The sequence below is a fragment of the Oculina patagonica genome, chromosome 2, assembly GCF_052425735.1.
Source record: "Oculina patagonica isolate OP01 chromosome 2, crgOcupat, whole genome shotgun sequence".
Classification (NCBI taxonomy): Eukaryota; Metazoa; Cnidaria; class Anthozoa; order Scleractinia; family Oculinidae; genus Oculina; species Oculina patagonica.
In genome coordinates, this window is record NC_135759.1 from 18,457,023 (window position 1) to 18,471,475 (window position 14,453).

Here is a 14,453-nt window from a genome sequence, read left to right on the forward strand (position 1 = left end):
GATTAAGTTTCTTTTTTTCAGTGTAAGGATAGGAATCACCTCACTGGAGAATTTCATATTGTGATACCCTGTGTTGTGCTTTAATTGTTGTTTCTTCTTCCGCGCTTTGCAGATTGGAACTCCCGGATGGTGCGATGCTGTGGATAAAAGTCAAACCCAATCAGAGTGTGAGAGCTTGCCTGGAGCCCATTCTCTCTCGGCAAGGCTTGTCTTCTAATCACGTGATTACACATTTGGTTAGTATTACGAACAAATCATATTCATGGGTGAAAGGCTAGCCAGACGGGATTATAAAAACAGGTTAACTACGGGGCACCAACGGCATTTATTTAGTGATGGCCTGAAATTTTTTGTGAGCTCGGGCATCGGAAAAAGTTAGACTTCGTTTGTTAATCTTGTACCCAGAGAAGATCTGGGTACGAGATTTTTCGTTTGTTTTAGGAATAAAAGTTGCTAGAGCTAGCAAAAGGTTTTCATAAAATCCTCTGGATCTTTGAAACATTCTTTTTCCACAAGTAGTTGAAATTAGACGCCAGTGGTGCCAAAATTAGCAATCTTATTTGATCATACACTTTTTACTTCTAGTTTAAGTATCAGTTTAGGTTATGTGATCCCCGGTATGAAAGGACCTATTCTCGCTAGCAATTTTAATGCTTATGTCTGCCTTTTTTTTTCCAACTCAGGTGGGATGTGAAGTGCCTTTAGACCCTGGTATCCCGGCAGCCTCTATCGAGCATCATCATGTAGTCGTAGAGACTGAGGAACAGTTTGCAGGTAGAAAATGCTAAACATGGGTCTTGGCTGTCCTGTGTCCTAAATTAATGCTTAAAACAGTTTGTAGCTATGTTAAAACGTTAGGATGACGGCTTCTTAAGGTAATTTGAAAGGCGAATACCTTATAAGGTCATGAAATTTTCGCGACACGTTAATTTCGCGAATTTCGCGATTCCAAAAAAATCGCGAAATTAAAGTGACGCGAACAATAAGTGTCGCGAACATAACATGACGCGAAAATTAATGACTTTCATTATGTCAATTATGAAAAAATAATAAGTTTAGTACCACTAAAATCAATGTGAATGAATTTGTCTCCGAATTGACTCAAGAACAATTATTCATTATGTACAAGATACCTACTTGTAGACAGGGTAAAAACTGTTCTGTTGTTGGTTTTGCCGAGATTTAGTCCCTCCCTTGCGTTTTTGTTAATTTTAAAGTTATTGTTCCTTTGATGAAGTCGTTTTATGTAATTGAAGGGCACGTTAAATATTATTACCAAGGAAATGTAAATTGTGTGTTACTCAAAAACGCGAAATTAAAGTGATTCAAAATACAAAATTCAAATCGCGAAATTAACGTGTCGCGAAATTTCTGTAATAAGGTATATGAGATTCTTAAATGGGAGACCCATTCCATGGTTTCCTTTAAAGGATATGCATCGCAGGTTTTAGCCAAATGTAGACATAAGAAAATGAAAGTAAGTAAAATATATAAATAACTTCTTATAGGAACATTTAAATAACACAGCAAATATATACAGATTGCGATATGGGTTTTTGAAACAACGGTTAGGTTGAACAGTTTCCAAAGTTAATCTCATTTGTCCACAACGTTCACTTTGGGTTAAAATAACTATTTATAAGGCTTAAAAATTTGTTTAAAAAATTGATAACTAATACTACGGTACCGAATTACATTGTAATACTAAGGACGAATTGTTTGTCTTAGTTAGAGCGGTTTTCAATAATTATTGAGTGTCGTAAAACCAAAACCAGAGTAATCGCTCTGGCCAGTCACAAAAGGCACACACAATTCAGTGAACCAATCAAAACTCAAAGTAAATACACGTAATGGAGATTAATTTTTCAACATTGACAAGAGCATGGGACAAAGAAAAATTCTGAGTCCCCGACGGGAATCGAACCCATGGCCTCCCAGATACCGGTTGGGCGCTCTAACCAACTGAGCTACGAGAGACTCGTGGTGAGCTGGGCCTTTTACTAGGTGGATATGTGACACGCGTCCTGCATACTGCTAGGATCAGCAATGTCGAAATTATCAAGTTTGTAGTAAATAATAAAGATGGTAAATTTTTAGCTCGGTGATAAATAATGAAGATTAATTTTTCAACAACGACACGAGCTTGGGACAAAGAAAAATTCCGAGTCCCCGCCGGGAATCGAACCCATGGCCTACCAGATACCGGTTGGGCGCTCTAACCAACTTAGCCGAAAGACTCGTGGTGAGCTGGGCCATTTACTAGGTTGATATATGACACGCGTCCTGCATACTGCTAGGATCAGCAATGTTGAAATCATAAAAAAACCGCGTCTATGAACCTGGAAGCAGCATAGGAAAAGTGTAAACCATAATCGTTTAGGGCCATCTTAGAAGTTGACACCAATGCCCCTCGGCTTTGTCAGATGAGCAAAACACGTCATCTAATCTGGGTACATAGGAAGTTTAAAGACGGATTAACTTCTTGGCGACGGCGGACAGGAAGTCTGTCAGAATTTAAAATTAACGACTTTCCAAGTTGCGGTTTCCGTTGTCGAAACTTTCAAAGTCCTCGAAACCTGCTCAGAAAGCGAATTTTATGCACCAAATACTTTTTAACTGTGCTTAGCTCAACAGCTTTCAAAGGTTTATTATTGGACAAAATTCATCGCTGTCTTCTTTGCGGATGTAGTTAGATTAAACCTGTCGGAGTGTGGACTGATTTCGCATATTAAACGTCTCCTTCGGAAGTTTAGCATACATGCTGCAGTTTGCTTTTAATAGCCAAATTTACAGATAACATGTAATATCAATCATATGAATTAAATCTTCTTTGGAAATCATTTGCTATAAATGAGCCGACTTAAAAATAAGTCACTAAAAATATATTGGCACAGTTTAAACGAGGAACTTGAGATTTTGTTTTCAACCGACGACTTCATTAGAATGCAGGCTGTCAGAGCTCGCGCTTACAAACACTCCACAAATTGACGAACTTCGTTGTTTTCCATAAAACCAAAGAGCGCCCTTGGAGGTTTTTGGCGCAGTTGGGTCCCTTTTGTTTGCCTTGTATGTCTCGCCAACCTGTAAAGCAAACCAAATCTGCGAGCGGGCATCAACAAAACTGACGTGTTTGTCTGCGAATCTACCGTGACTCTTGGCGTTGTTTTTCGTATCGTCTCTGCGGATTCTCGAACAGAACACAAAGGAAATCTATTGAGGCCGACTTTTCCTGCCCCCCACACTTGTGGGGATTTTCTAAAGCTCTGACCAATGTTGAAATTTGCGGTAAACGGTAAGTTGCACCCACCGAGAGTGTTTTTTGTATCGTATTTTGCTCGTAATTTTCGGTGCAGTTTCGGTGCATTGTCTGAAATTCTCTTTGCCACTGGAATATATTTGCGACAAAAATAACTGAAGCGTTCCGAAACGCTTCCATCATTATTGCAATGGATTTTTTCACTGTATTGTTGAGATTTTTTTCTCTTTCAAGAATGGAATAACAGGACTTGTTTTTGTCTGTGATTGTTTTGTTGCAAAACACAATCAAATGCACTATATGCCCAATTCGATCTTGCCTGAAATTACGTATGCTCTCTCTGATAAATAATAATAGTAATGTGTACATTACGTTATAAATTGAACACCAAAACTTCGCGTTTAAATCTCACTTTTACCTGAAATTTGACTTGTAATTTTCGTCAGTCATTGTTAGTTCAGTAAGTGAATGAAACAGGTGGCCCTATTCAATATCGCCTTTGCTGATTGTCAAATTAACTGTCTCTTCACACGAGATGAATTTGTTTTGCTGGAGAATGCTTCGGTAAACTTATTAGTGATTAATCATTTCAATGTCTCTATGTATTTTTTTATAAGTTTTGCTTCTTTTATTCAAGCGACTTGAAGAGCTGTCAGTGTTAACTTTATTGTCCTTTGTTAACAAAAAGTTAGAAAGTTGAAAATTGTTAAAAATGCCTTAAACTCAACTTTTTTATATACTTGAATTAAAACAATAGCTCAGCGACTTCTCTTGTATTTAGCAGTTTCTGTTTCTATCTTCTTGATCTAGAAATGCTATGGTTATGCATAACAAGAAGTCGATCCGGCTTTTTCCACCAAAATATTTATCTTAACTTTAGTTTGAGTTATTAATATTTTGTAGCTCAGTCAGAATAAACATTTTAACCCCAGACAAAATAATTATAATTTATTTAGTTTATTCGCCGCTCATGTTCTAATTTAACAAGGAGCCTGGCATAGCCTTGTTCACAACCATTTTTTTGTTTGTTAATTTTGCCCTGATGTAAACACAAGAAGTGGAACAGGAATAGTCATTTTCGTTTTTGCTTTATTTGTCATATGCCAAAGAAAACAGTACAAGAGACAGTGTTTACCTAGGCGTAGCCCCCTTGAACCTTAAATTAAATTAATAATCTCAAATTTCATGTTGTCAAATGTGTCGAAAACAAATAACACCATATGACAGTACTGCTTGTCAGATTTTCTGCATTTGAATGGTCGCACATTAGGGTTTCATCCACAGATGTCAAAGTTAGAACCACCTTGTACAGCGTTATAAATAGTACCACATGAAAGCACTGGTTAAAAGCTTTCATTTAAATGATCGCACATTAAAGTTTCGTACACAGACCTAAAAGTTAGAGCCACCTTGTACAGCATAATAGCCAGCACCATTCAAATTTTTATCTTAATCAATGAAATGAGACGGCAATTTCTTCAAGAACTTGTACATTTTGGTTGGTGACACTGATTCGCTTTGATTTTCTTTTTGTTTAGGAAATGCAAACACGCAGTCTTCTCCCCGTCTTACTGGAAGGCCATCACTTGCACCACGAGCCTCGCGGCGTGGCAGCAAGAAGAACGCGCTCGACGACCTCGCTTTTGAAGAGGTCATGCGCGGTAAACGCCAAACGCTCGGCGCCGGGTTCTTCGACGAAGCGGGAGTCTGGGTTCCAACCTTGAAATCTTCCCAGAGCGAAGAATCGCTAAAGGACTTGAATCGAGGAGAAGGCAGCTTTGGTAAGAGTCTTCTGAAGGCACAAGGTCTGTTTGCAAGGAAACGAAGAGAGGGAAGCGAACAGGATAAAATAACGCCAGTTGTTGGTAAAAGCGGTCGATTTGGCAACGAGAAGCCTACCGATGTAAAAGGTAGGTTAATGGGAATGTGTTCCTTCATCTTTGACCTTCGAAAATCGCGATGATTTCCCAAAGTTAAGAAGTGCGTACAAATTTAAAATCGATTTATTATTACATCAAGCTTGTTTTTGACCGCTGATCTTTATAAATAATTATTTTTTTTACTAAATTTACCAACTCCCCTTATGGTTATTTAAGAGATTTTGGTTTTTATCAAGTTGGTGGTTTTCTTTCTTCGTGACATTTCGTCTGTTTGATTATGTATCTGTTTTCAAAGGAGAAATTCGATGCCAGTCAATAGGCCATTTCCGAGTTACCCTTTGCCTCTGTTTTAAAACAAGTCTACGTGCGAAACCATTCTGTGAAAATGAGTTTCACCTACAGGTCCATTTTCATGCGAATCAAACTCATTTTCATTTGAATGGTTTCGCACGTAGACTCGCTTTAATTGAAACAGAGGCAAGAGGTAACTCGGAAATGGCCTATTGAAGGACTTACATTGAAATTAAGTTTAAAAACTTTTTTAGAATAGTTTGACATTACCCAATCACTTTTTAGTTTGAGATTTTGCAAAAGAAAAACCCTTCCCCACTCAATAATACTCGCCTAAGTGTCTACATAATTTGAATGACAGTGGAGATTTAAATTCATCTTAATTCGTTTGATAGTTAGATTGAAACAATTATTGTTTATAAAAATCGAAACAGCAGTGGTCTTTTCTTTGCCATTGTTGTAACTTTCTCAGCAGGTTTAGTTTTTTATTAGTGATATTTTTCTGTTATCTTTATTCTTTTAACCAAATTTGTGTAGTCAAAGTTTTTTATTTCCTTCTGCGAATCTGGTGTTTGCAAGAAGAGACTTTGCATAGAGAACGAACTCAACTTTCATTGTATAACTACCTTATTATTACTTATTTTCGCGGAAACTTAATTTCGCGAAAATCACACGGGCATATTTCGCGGGACTTGATTTTCGCGATTAGGCCAGAAAAAAACGTTAAAACGATTAAAAATATGTCAGAAACGTTAAAAATAAATTTTCGCGGGTTTTTAATTTCGCGATAATTTAAAAATTGCGAAAAGTAAGTCCCTCGATAACTTGGGCAGCTTAAAAAAATAAAATGAAAAATAATAAAAAAACATGGTTAATCCTGGATTATCTGATACCTGAAAGCGGATCAACGGTTGATTCAGTTTGAATTTTTGAAGCGCCTTAAAAATAATTCCATTTGTTGCAATTCAAATCGTGCAGAACTCCAGCCAAATTCAGCTTATTTTTGGCTTAAAAGAGCTTAATTAACCTTCTCGTGTTTACAAGCTTCCGTTGGGCGACAGGTGCATCTCTGCACTTTAATTCCCAATTCTAATTCGCTCTTTGAACGCTAAAACAGATGCCCTCCAGTCATCATCCTATTGTTCTCTACTATCAACTTGTCAAATATTCGCTTGGCGTCAGCCTTGCAGAATTTTCTGGTTGTTTTATTCAATTTACGTGCACGGTGACTAAGGAGAAGTTTTCTAGTCGTTTGTTGTAAGGAAATTTGGAGCAAAAGCAGGTTTTTGTTTGAATTTTTTTCGTACTTGCATGCAAAAGTTTTTTTTTTGCCTCTTTCTATGCTGACTAATGAGCTTTTTGTGTAATGTTTAGCGTTAAAGAAATTGTCGTGTTTTTTTTGTGTATTGGTTGTGTGAAGCTTCATTTCGCATACATTTATAAAACTTTTGTCTTAATGCTGTTTAAGTCATTAAATGGTAGTGAAGTTGTGTATTTTTCGTTTTAAATGCACCAAATTTTGTTACAAACTACGGAGGTAATTAACTTTAATTCCAAAGCTTCGAGTCAAGTAATTTATTTCAGTCGCAGTCTCGAAAGCATTAAATTGATTGAATTTGTCTCTATGAACCTGCCGTGTGAACTTATCATTTATGACCAATTTTCACTTTGCCTTATATGTTGCTCCGCAGACTTTTTTGAGCTGATCAGCCGTGCACAGGCCAACAGAATGGATGATCAGAGGGGCGAGCTTAAAGGAAACTTGGAGCTGCCCGAATTCCTCAAAATTCCGGCTAACAGTAGGCCAGCTCAAGGAAATGATCATTTCAAGGTTCCGTATGCACCGCCCCCACCTCAAGGTTTCAGAAGTGTTGATAGAAACGTCCCGAAACCTGCCTTGAAGAAAACGCTATCCACACCGGTGGGTCAGCCTCCCGAGAAAATGGACTTGATGCAGGAGTTGGCAGCGAAATTATCCAAACGAACCGAGCCCACGAAAAACAGTTCATCGCCAAAGGATGAGCGGCAGAACGAACAGAATGAAATGCTTTTAGACTACAATTTTAACTCGAGAACCCAGCCGCAACAGGAGCAAACTTCCCAAGCAGTTGTTAACGCGGAGGAAAGACAAAAACGTGCAGCGAGACCGAGATCTTGCACTGACGCAACCTTGTACACGACGATGGAAACGGCTCACGGGATGCGGGTTGAAACGGGCAATCGCCCGCACCCTGTTGCTGACGCGGAACCTCGTAAGAACGTGGCCCATGTTCATCCTTCAATACGGCCACAAGCATCGCAACCTGTCACGGTAAACAGCTTGCGTGGAATGCATTACGCTACTAATCCGCGCCGGAACACAGCCGATCACGCAATGTATTATCGCCCAAATAACACGGCCAGCGGCAAACCGCAGACCGCTGCGAGGGTTTCGTCGAAATCTCATCAGAATCTTAGAGACACCACGCCCGCCATTTACGACGTGAAACCGGGCTCGAATCAAGAATTGCGGAATAAAGGATACGATGATCATTTGGTGAAACATTCAACTGCTCCGGTAAATATTCCTACGAGAAGACTCGTCTCGGCGTACAGTTTACCCGAAGTTAACTCCAAGAAAGCTGAAGTGCACATTCCGTCCGCGGGGGGACCCCCTCCGGTTCCTCAGAGGACAGTCTCTTATATGGAAAGGCGACCTCGACCTAAGCCAATCACCGATCCAGAAGAGCTCTTAGCAGGACTGGAAAACATGCCGGTATCGCGTTCGAATGCGTCTCCGTCTGGCAGAGTAGAATCACCACCCCACCCAGAAATGACGCGAGTGGGAAGTCCGCTACCTCCCCCACCCACTCCTCCCTCGGGATCAATGTATGAGCTGCAGTTAGCCGACTTCTCTCCGCCTCCTTCCATATGTGAATCCCCTGAGAAAACCCCCCACCCGCCCGAATATCGAGACTCTTCAAGCTTTGCACAGACTTCAGCTTTGCAGAGTGGTGCGCCGTTCCCGAGTAGCACAACCTCTCAATCTAGAACCCACAGTGGAAACGCAGCAAATTACAGTGGTCCTGTGGCATATGTAAATATGTCAGGCAAGGATGTTCAGAGGCAAAGGACAGGCGATAACAGAACGGCGAACTACAACAAAGTGCCGATTACGCCACACGTAAGAATAAGCAATGCGAACGCGTCAAATTCGACAAACTCAACCCATCGGGTGAGGGGTGAGGATCGCGTGGATGCATCTTCTGCGCAGGTTCACACTCCAGGCTCTGTAACGCCAACTCTTTCGAACTTAAACAAAACGGTCACGCCACCCTCGACCAATGAACGGACTCTTGTTGAATCCCCCTCAGAAAATGCCACGCCCTACACGGGTCACAAACCTTCAATGGACAACACAGCTAAACGGCTGATACACAATACGGGGAGTATGCCAAGAACACGGAACACTGATCCAGAGAAGCGAAAAAGCCGACAGGATAGCGAGATGCCTAAACTCGATCCGTACGTGACCTACGAAAAAGAAGACTTGAGAATAACGTTTGTTTAACAATTCCTGTTATGCGGAGAATAATTTTATCTTTGCGGTGCCTTGGATGGTTGAAACTGTGATTAATTTTTTTGCCGGATTTTATTATTGTCATTCTCTAGGCGTTTTACTTGAGTTCAGTGATTACATACAAGATTTTTTTTAACCATTCTCAAAATTTAAAAGCAATACACCCTAGCATATAATTGAAAGTGATCTTCACTGAGAAACTGATGCAAAGAAAGCCCACAAAATGATCAGGCTTGGCTTAAGTGGATTTGTAATTGTAGCGTATCAGATATTTAGCAGTGTTGTGGGGAGAGGGGGGGGGGGGGGGGGGAGAGCAGTAGCAATAATAGAAATAATAATTTTTATCATGTGACATGCTAAAGTACATATCAAAAATAAAGCAGATATGCATTGAAGTGGAACCCGCCAAAATGCTAGCTCGTTGTTTCGGCTACTTTTTGGGTCCCCAAGCAATAGCCAGAACCCGAGGCTCCACTTCAAAAACTGCGGATAGTAACCTCTGATCATAGGTTCTGCAGATAGGGAATTCTACTAATAGGAAGTGATAAGGTTATGCACCTAGGAAGCGTTCGAGTCTTGGCATAGGTTTGTCTGATTTGTAATGGGAAGTTAATTTTTTACATCTGTCGTTACTTCGACTGCGAAGATCACTTTCAATATTGTTTCGTGTATATAGTTAATTTATGTCGCAAATTGGCATTTTATGTATTTTTTAAACAAGGAATATGAAACTAATTTTGTAGTTTGTCACATTACATGTTTTTGTTTGAAAGTTTAAAATCTATTTATGATGTATTTCGTACAGCTAGCTGTTTTTTGTTGAAAAGATATTGCTACGGTAAATGGTAGTTTTGTTTATTCTTTTGTTGGACATTTCAATCAAGTGTTCTTCGCAGCTGTTGGTGTCGTCACGCAACTCTTCTCCCAGCAATGGGTAGAACCGTTGCGTGACATAGGACGCAACATCCAAAGAAGGTCACGCTCGTTTTTTGAACCTTGTTAATTTTCTTTGGATAGTCATTCAACGCAGAAATGGTTACTTGCTTTATATTAGTAACGGGTTATTGCCTATTTATGAAGTTGTCGAAATAGCATTTTTTAAAGTCATATTTAGTTTCACAGGCAACCGATGTATAGTTTTGTACCAAAGAAGAATGTTATATTATTAATTATGAAATACAAGGTGTGAAAATGTATTAACGTTGTACACGTTATGTTACCAAGAGAATTCTCGCAATTATTCTATCCTTTGTGTATTTATTTATTGAACGTATTTAGTTATAGTAACTTACTTTCAAAACTTGGCCTTTTCGTGAGAGAGCCCGGTCAGAAATGCGAATAGCGTTGGGGGGGGGGGGGGGGGTGATGGAGCCTCGTGTTTCAATTTCAATTTTCCCAACTTTTTCTTCAAAATTTCAATATTTCCTGATTCGGAATAAAATTCCCTGACCTTCACGAATTTTTTTCTCTGACCATTTCCTGACCCGTAGAAACCCTGTAGATAGAAGCCGATAGGGAATATTGATAATATTAGAGCGAAAAAAAAGGAAAGGAGCTTTTAGTCCGGCGGCTTAGCTCGAAATTTTGGTTGAATTGTGCACTTTTTGATACAGGCATAAAATTTGGCACACTAAAAGTGGTCACCAACAGAAGTTTTTTCAGATATAGTGCCAAGCCCGAAAACGCCTGTTTCCATGGAAACTGTAATTTATTAAAATCAATGAAATTTAGTGAAATATTTGTTTGTCCTGGTTTTTAGACAAATACTATCATGTCAGGTAGTGATACCAAGTCGTACGTACAAAATTTAGAACGAAATGCTGTAATTTAGACTGTTCACAGCCCTCTTTATATTCGTATGTTTTTTCCGTTAGCGAACGGCGAACACTGGGATTGGGGAATGAATCGCGAGAGTAAATTATTGGTATGAAAAAGATGGTAAAAACATAACAATCGTAAGCCTAATTTAAAGCATTCATATCTGTAGTTTTGAAATAAAATCTAATAAAAGGTGTATAAAAGCGCAAGAAGAAGTACTTCGTGGGGTAGGGGCCTCTTGGCTGAAAATTTCATTGCTGTTTACTAGCTGAAAATAGGAAATTGGCGTTGGCACTATATCGAGAATTGATTAGTATGAGAATGCTTGTAATCCTACAAAGTTTGGTGCTTGTATCAAAAATCGCACAATTCAGGAGCTATAAAGCCGCCGGACTATTTTTCTTTTTCACCAGTGTGAAACTCCTGGTGGACCGTGATCTTATAATATACGCTGTCACGAGTTACTGCTGGCCGTAAAATCACGAACCCCCACATCACGCAAAGCGTTGTGATTGTAATTTAACGTAATTTTTTTTTGCCTTCCGTTTGCGGGTTTTTGTGCATCTTGGTAATGTAACCTATGTGACTTTTCCTGTCAGACTTTTTTGTACAGAAAGCTTGGCATTCAGTCCCATTTCGAACGAGGCTTTGAAATAACGCAAAAAAAGATTCACCGTCCAATTTAGCACGATTCTCCCTTCTCCTCTATTAACCCGCAAAATCAGTTCATTTTAAGATATTTTTTTCGACGATGGAGCTTATAATTATGGCTTTTTCATATGTAGTGAATTTTGCCTGCCGATGGAAATTTCAATTTATTGCGGGAAAGTTTGGGGAAATAGTATCTTTGAATAGAAATTACTTTGAAATAAACTCATTGATCATGATCTTTATTGGTGTTTGGTGGCTCTTAAAAGAGCCGTTTTGTGTTTTCTTTTCTTCACTCTACTTGCTGCTGGAGTACTTGGTCACTGCTTTAGTTCCCTCGCTCACTGCATGCTTTGCCAGCTCACCAGGCAACAGCAATCGAACGGCCGTCTGAATCTCGCGGGAACCGATGGTGCTCTTCTTGCTGTACTGGGCAAGACGAGAAGACTCGCCGGCAATCCGCTCGAACACATCGTTCACGAATGAATTCATGATGCCCATGGCTTTGCTCGAGATTCCGGTGTCGGGATGAACTTGTTTGAGCACTTTGTAGATGTAGATTGCGTAGCTTTCTCTTCGCTTTTTGGATCGCTTCTTCTTGTCACCCGAAGCTCTCTTTCCGCCGCTGACTTTCTTCACCTTCTTTGCTGCTTTGGGAGGCATTCTTCGAACTAAACACTGTACTCGATAAACACTTTCAGAAGTAAAAAACTTTCGAAGTTTTGTGAGTGAAGAGCAGGACTAAACTACAGAAATTTATAGCAAAAATCATTAGGATCGAAAGTGACTTGGATCGAAAATACTTACACCTGATTGGTTAGCAAAAACATAGCTGCCCGCCTGAGGAAACAGGTTCATTTTCTGCGCGTTGATTGGCCAATTGGTCCGTGTATAACGCCAAATCTTATTGGTTCGTTTCGATCCGTCTACACGCATAAAGCAAGAAAATAAATTATCTACCGTACTTTTCGATCTGTAAGTTTTTGAAAGTTTGTCGAAGTTTTTTTCTCACGTTTACGATTATGACGGGCCGTGGAAAATCTGGCAAAAGCCGCAGCAAAGCTAAAACTCGTTCATCTCGAGCTGGACTTCAGTTCCCGGTTGGCAGGGTTCATCGTCTCCTCCGCAAAGGCAACTACGCTCCGCGAATTGGTTCAGGCGCTCCGGTTTATATGGCCGCAGTTCTTGAGTATCTGTCCGCAGAAATCCTTGAGCTTGCTGGTAACGCTGCACGGGATAACAAGAAGACAAGAATCATTCCGAGGCACCTCCAACTTGCTGTCAGGAATGATGAAGAGCTGAATAAGTTGCTCGGCGGAGTCACCATCGCTCAGGGCGGCGTTCTACCCAACATTCAGGCTGTTCTGCTTCCGAAGAAATCCGAAAAGAGAAGCAAGCAGTAAAGTGACAAGGCAAAAACAAAACGGCTCTTTTAAGAGCCACCAAACTTACAAAAGCAATGACCAATAAAAGTCAGCTCTTGAATTTCTTTTATTGAGATAAACTCGTTGAAACACACTGAACAAACGTGATCTTAAAAGTTTATCCTTGCATCCATGAGATTTGATCGAAACGGTTTATATTACAAAACTTTATATTTTGTTCACAACTTGATCTAATAAACCCATGTCTGGACGCAATCTTTGTAAAATCCTTAGTTGAAGAAATGATAAGTCCTCACTAAAAGTCTTGCCCTGCGCCAATTTTAAACTTGTACGCTGAATAATTATTAAATGCTGCGAAAAGAAAACCATTCAATTTTCATGAACGTAATCTTCCCTCAGGCTATATTTCTTTTAATACCGATGAATCTTCTAAAAACAGTTTTACAACCACGTATTTTCTTCTTCTCGTAAAGACTGGGTCTCTTTCACGGATTTAATCTTTTGGCAGAAGACTCGTAAATTGTGACTACTTATTTCAGCAAATAAATTCAGCGACGGAATGAAGAAATGAGGGCAAAATTTATCACGAGCGAAAGACTCTAGAAGCCTCAGAACCCCATAAAAGCGAAGAGGAAGTTTTTCAATGGTCCACTGGTTTGAATCCGAGAATTTTGCGCTTTCGTGCAGCAAAACGGTTTGTAAATGGTAGGGTTTAAAGAAACCGCAGTCAAGCTCGTTGTAAACAAATGTTTTCAAAAGCTGGAAACATCGCCGTCTTTGAGGAAATCTGCTGAAATTGAGCTCAAATCTCTCTGCTTTGCAAAACCAAATTCTCCAATGATATTCCAGTGTAGTGGCTTTGGAAACCAGTTGTACTCCGCAATTTACTGTCTTTCGTTTCGTGGAGTGTTTGTTTCCTTTTCCAACGCATTTTTCGTCTTTAGAAGAATTACGATGAACGGGCCAAACTCCTTCACAATCAATTGCAGTTAGCAGATCCACAATCAAAGTCAAACCTCGGATTTTTATCTCAAGAGAAACTAAATCTTCGGATGAAATATTCCGAACTTCAATACCTTGTGTCGTTTTGTCGTGGTAATGTTGCAAATACAACATATCAGCCAGGAGTTTAGATAAAAGGCTGGACAGCTCAGCACGCAACATTTTGGACGACAAATACTCTTTTTCCGACGTAGATTTTATGCAAAGGCTTTTCCAGTTGTTTTGAGTACGCGTGTTTTCTACCATCTCAATAAGCGTTAGCCCTTGTAAACATCCATTGTCTTGCAAGTGTATTTCGGCAGGGCGAAGGCTTTCTGGACTGAGAAAAATCAGCAATTCGAAATGATTTGGCTCTTTTTCAGTGAAGAAGCTTGATGAATTGACAGGTTGAAAGGAAAACTTTGCATCGTATTTTGCTACAGCGGACAGCAAAATGTTTATGACGGATTGCGCCAAATTTAAAGTTTCGCGGGCGCTTGAAAGTTCGCCATTTGCAGCCTGCAGTCTTGGAAGTAAATTGTCTATCCAGTGTGGAGTTGACTGTAAATTGTAGAACCTTGATTCCTCCATTAGAGAGTCTTCGTTTCAAATGATATATGTTTTTGGTTGATACC

At 39.7% G+C, this 14,453-nt stretch overlaps 4 protein-coding genes across 5 annotated transcripts in view; 2 read left to right on the forward strand and 2 right to left on the reverse strand.

The window, feature by feature from the left end:
- LOC144643277 (regulator of G-protein signaling 12-like) overlaps positions 1-10,231 on the forward strand; it is a 28,021-nt gene extending 17,790 nt beyond the window's left edge. For both annotated transcript variants that reach the window (XM_078502480.1, XM_078502481.1), the window contains 4 exons: positions 113-236; positions 684-774; positions 4,795-5,166; positions 7,119-10,231. In XM_078502480.1, the coding sequence (XP_078358606.1) occupies positions 113-236; positions 684-774; positions 4,795-5,166; positions 7,119-8,977 (2,446 nt within the window). In that variant the 3' untranslated portion in view covers positions 8,978-10,231. The remainder of the gene's footprint in view (positions 1-112; positions 237-683; positions 775-4,794; positions 5,167-7,118) is intronic.
- A 1,447-nt stretch (positions 10,232-11,678) lies between these two features.
- Positions 11,679-12,187, reverse strand: LOC144643280 (histone H2B, sperm-like). Its single transcript, XM_078502484.1, has one exon. It carries the CDS (start codon positions 12,113-12,115, stop codon positions 11,750-11,752), a length of 366 nt encoding a protein of 121 aa, XP_078358610.1. The 5' UTR covers positions 12,116-12,187; the 3' UTR covers positions 11,679-11,749.
- A 250-nt stretch (positions 12,188-12,437) lies between these two features.
- LOC144643279 (histone H2A, embryonic) lies at positions 12,438-12,865 on the forward strand. The gene has a single exon (XM_078502483.1). The coding sequence runs from the start codon at positions 12,475-12,477 to the stop codon at positions 12,853-12,855; it is 381 nt and encodes a 126-aa protein (XP_078358609.1). The 5' UTR covers positions 12,438-12,474; the 3' UTR covers positions 12,856-12,865.
- A 208-nt stretch (positions 12,866-13,073) lies between these two features.
- Positions 13,074-14,452, reverse strand: LOC144643278 (protein mab-21-like 2). Its single transcript, XM_078502482.1, has one exon. The coding sequence runs from the start codon at positions 14,407-14,409 to the stop codon at positions 13,279-13,281; it is 1,131 nt and encodes a 376-aa protein (XP_078358608.1). The 5' UTR covers positions 14,410-14,452; the 3' UTR covers positions 13,074-13,278.
- Between the last annotated feature and the right edge of the window lies 1 nt (position 14,453).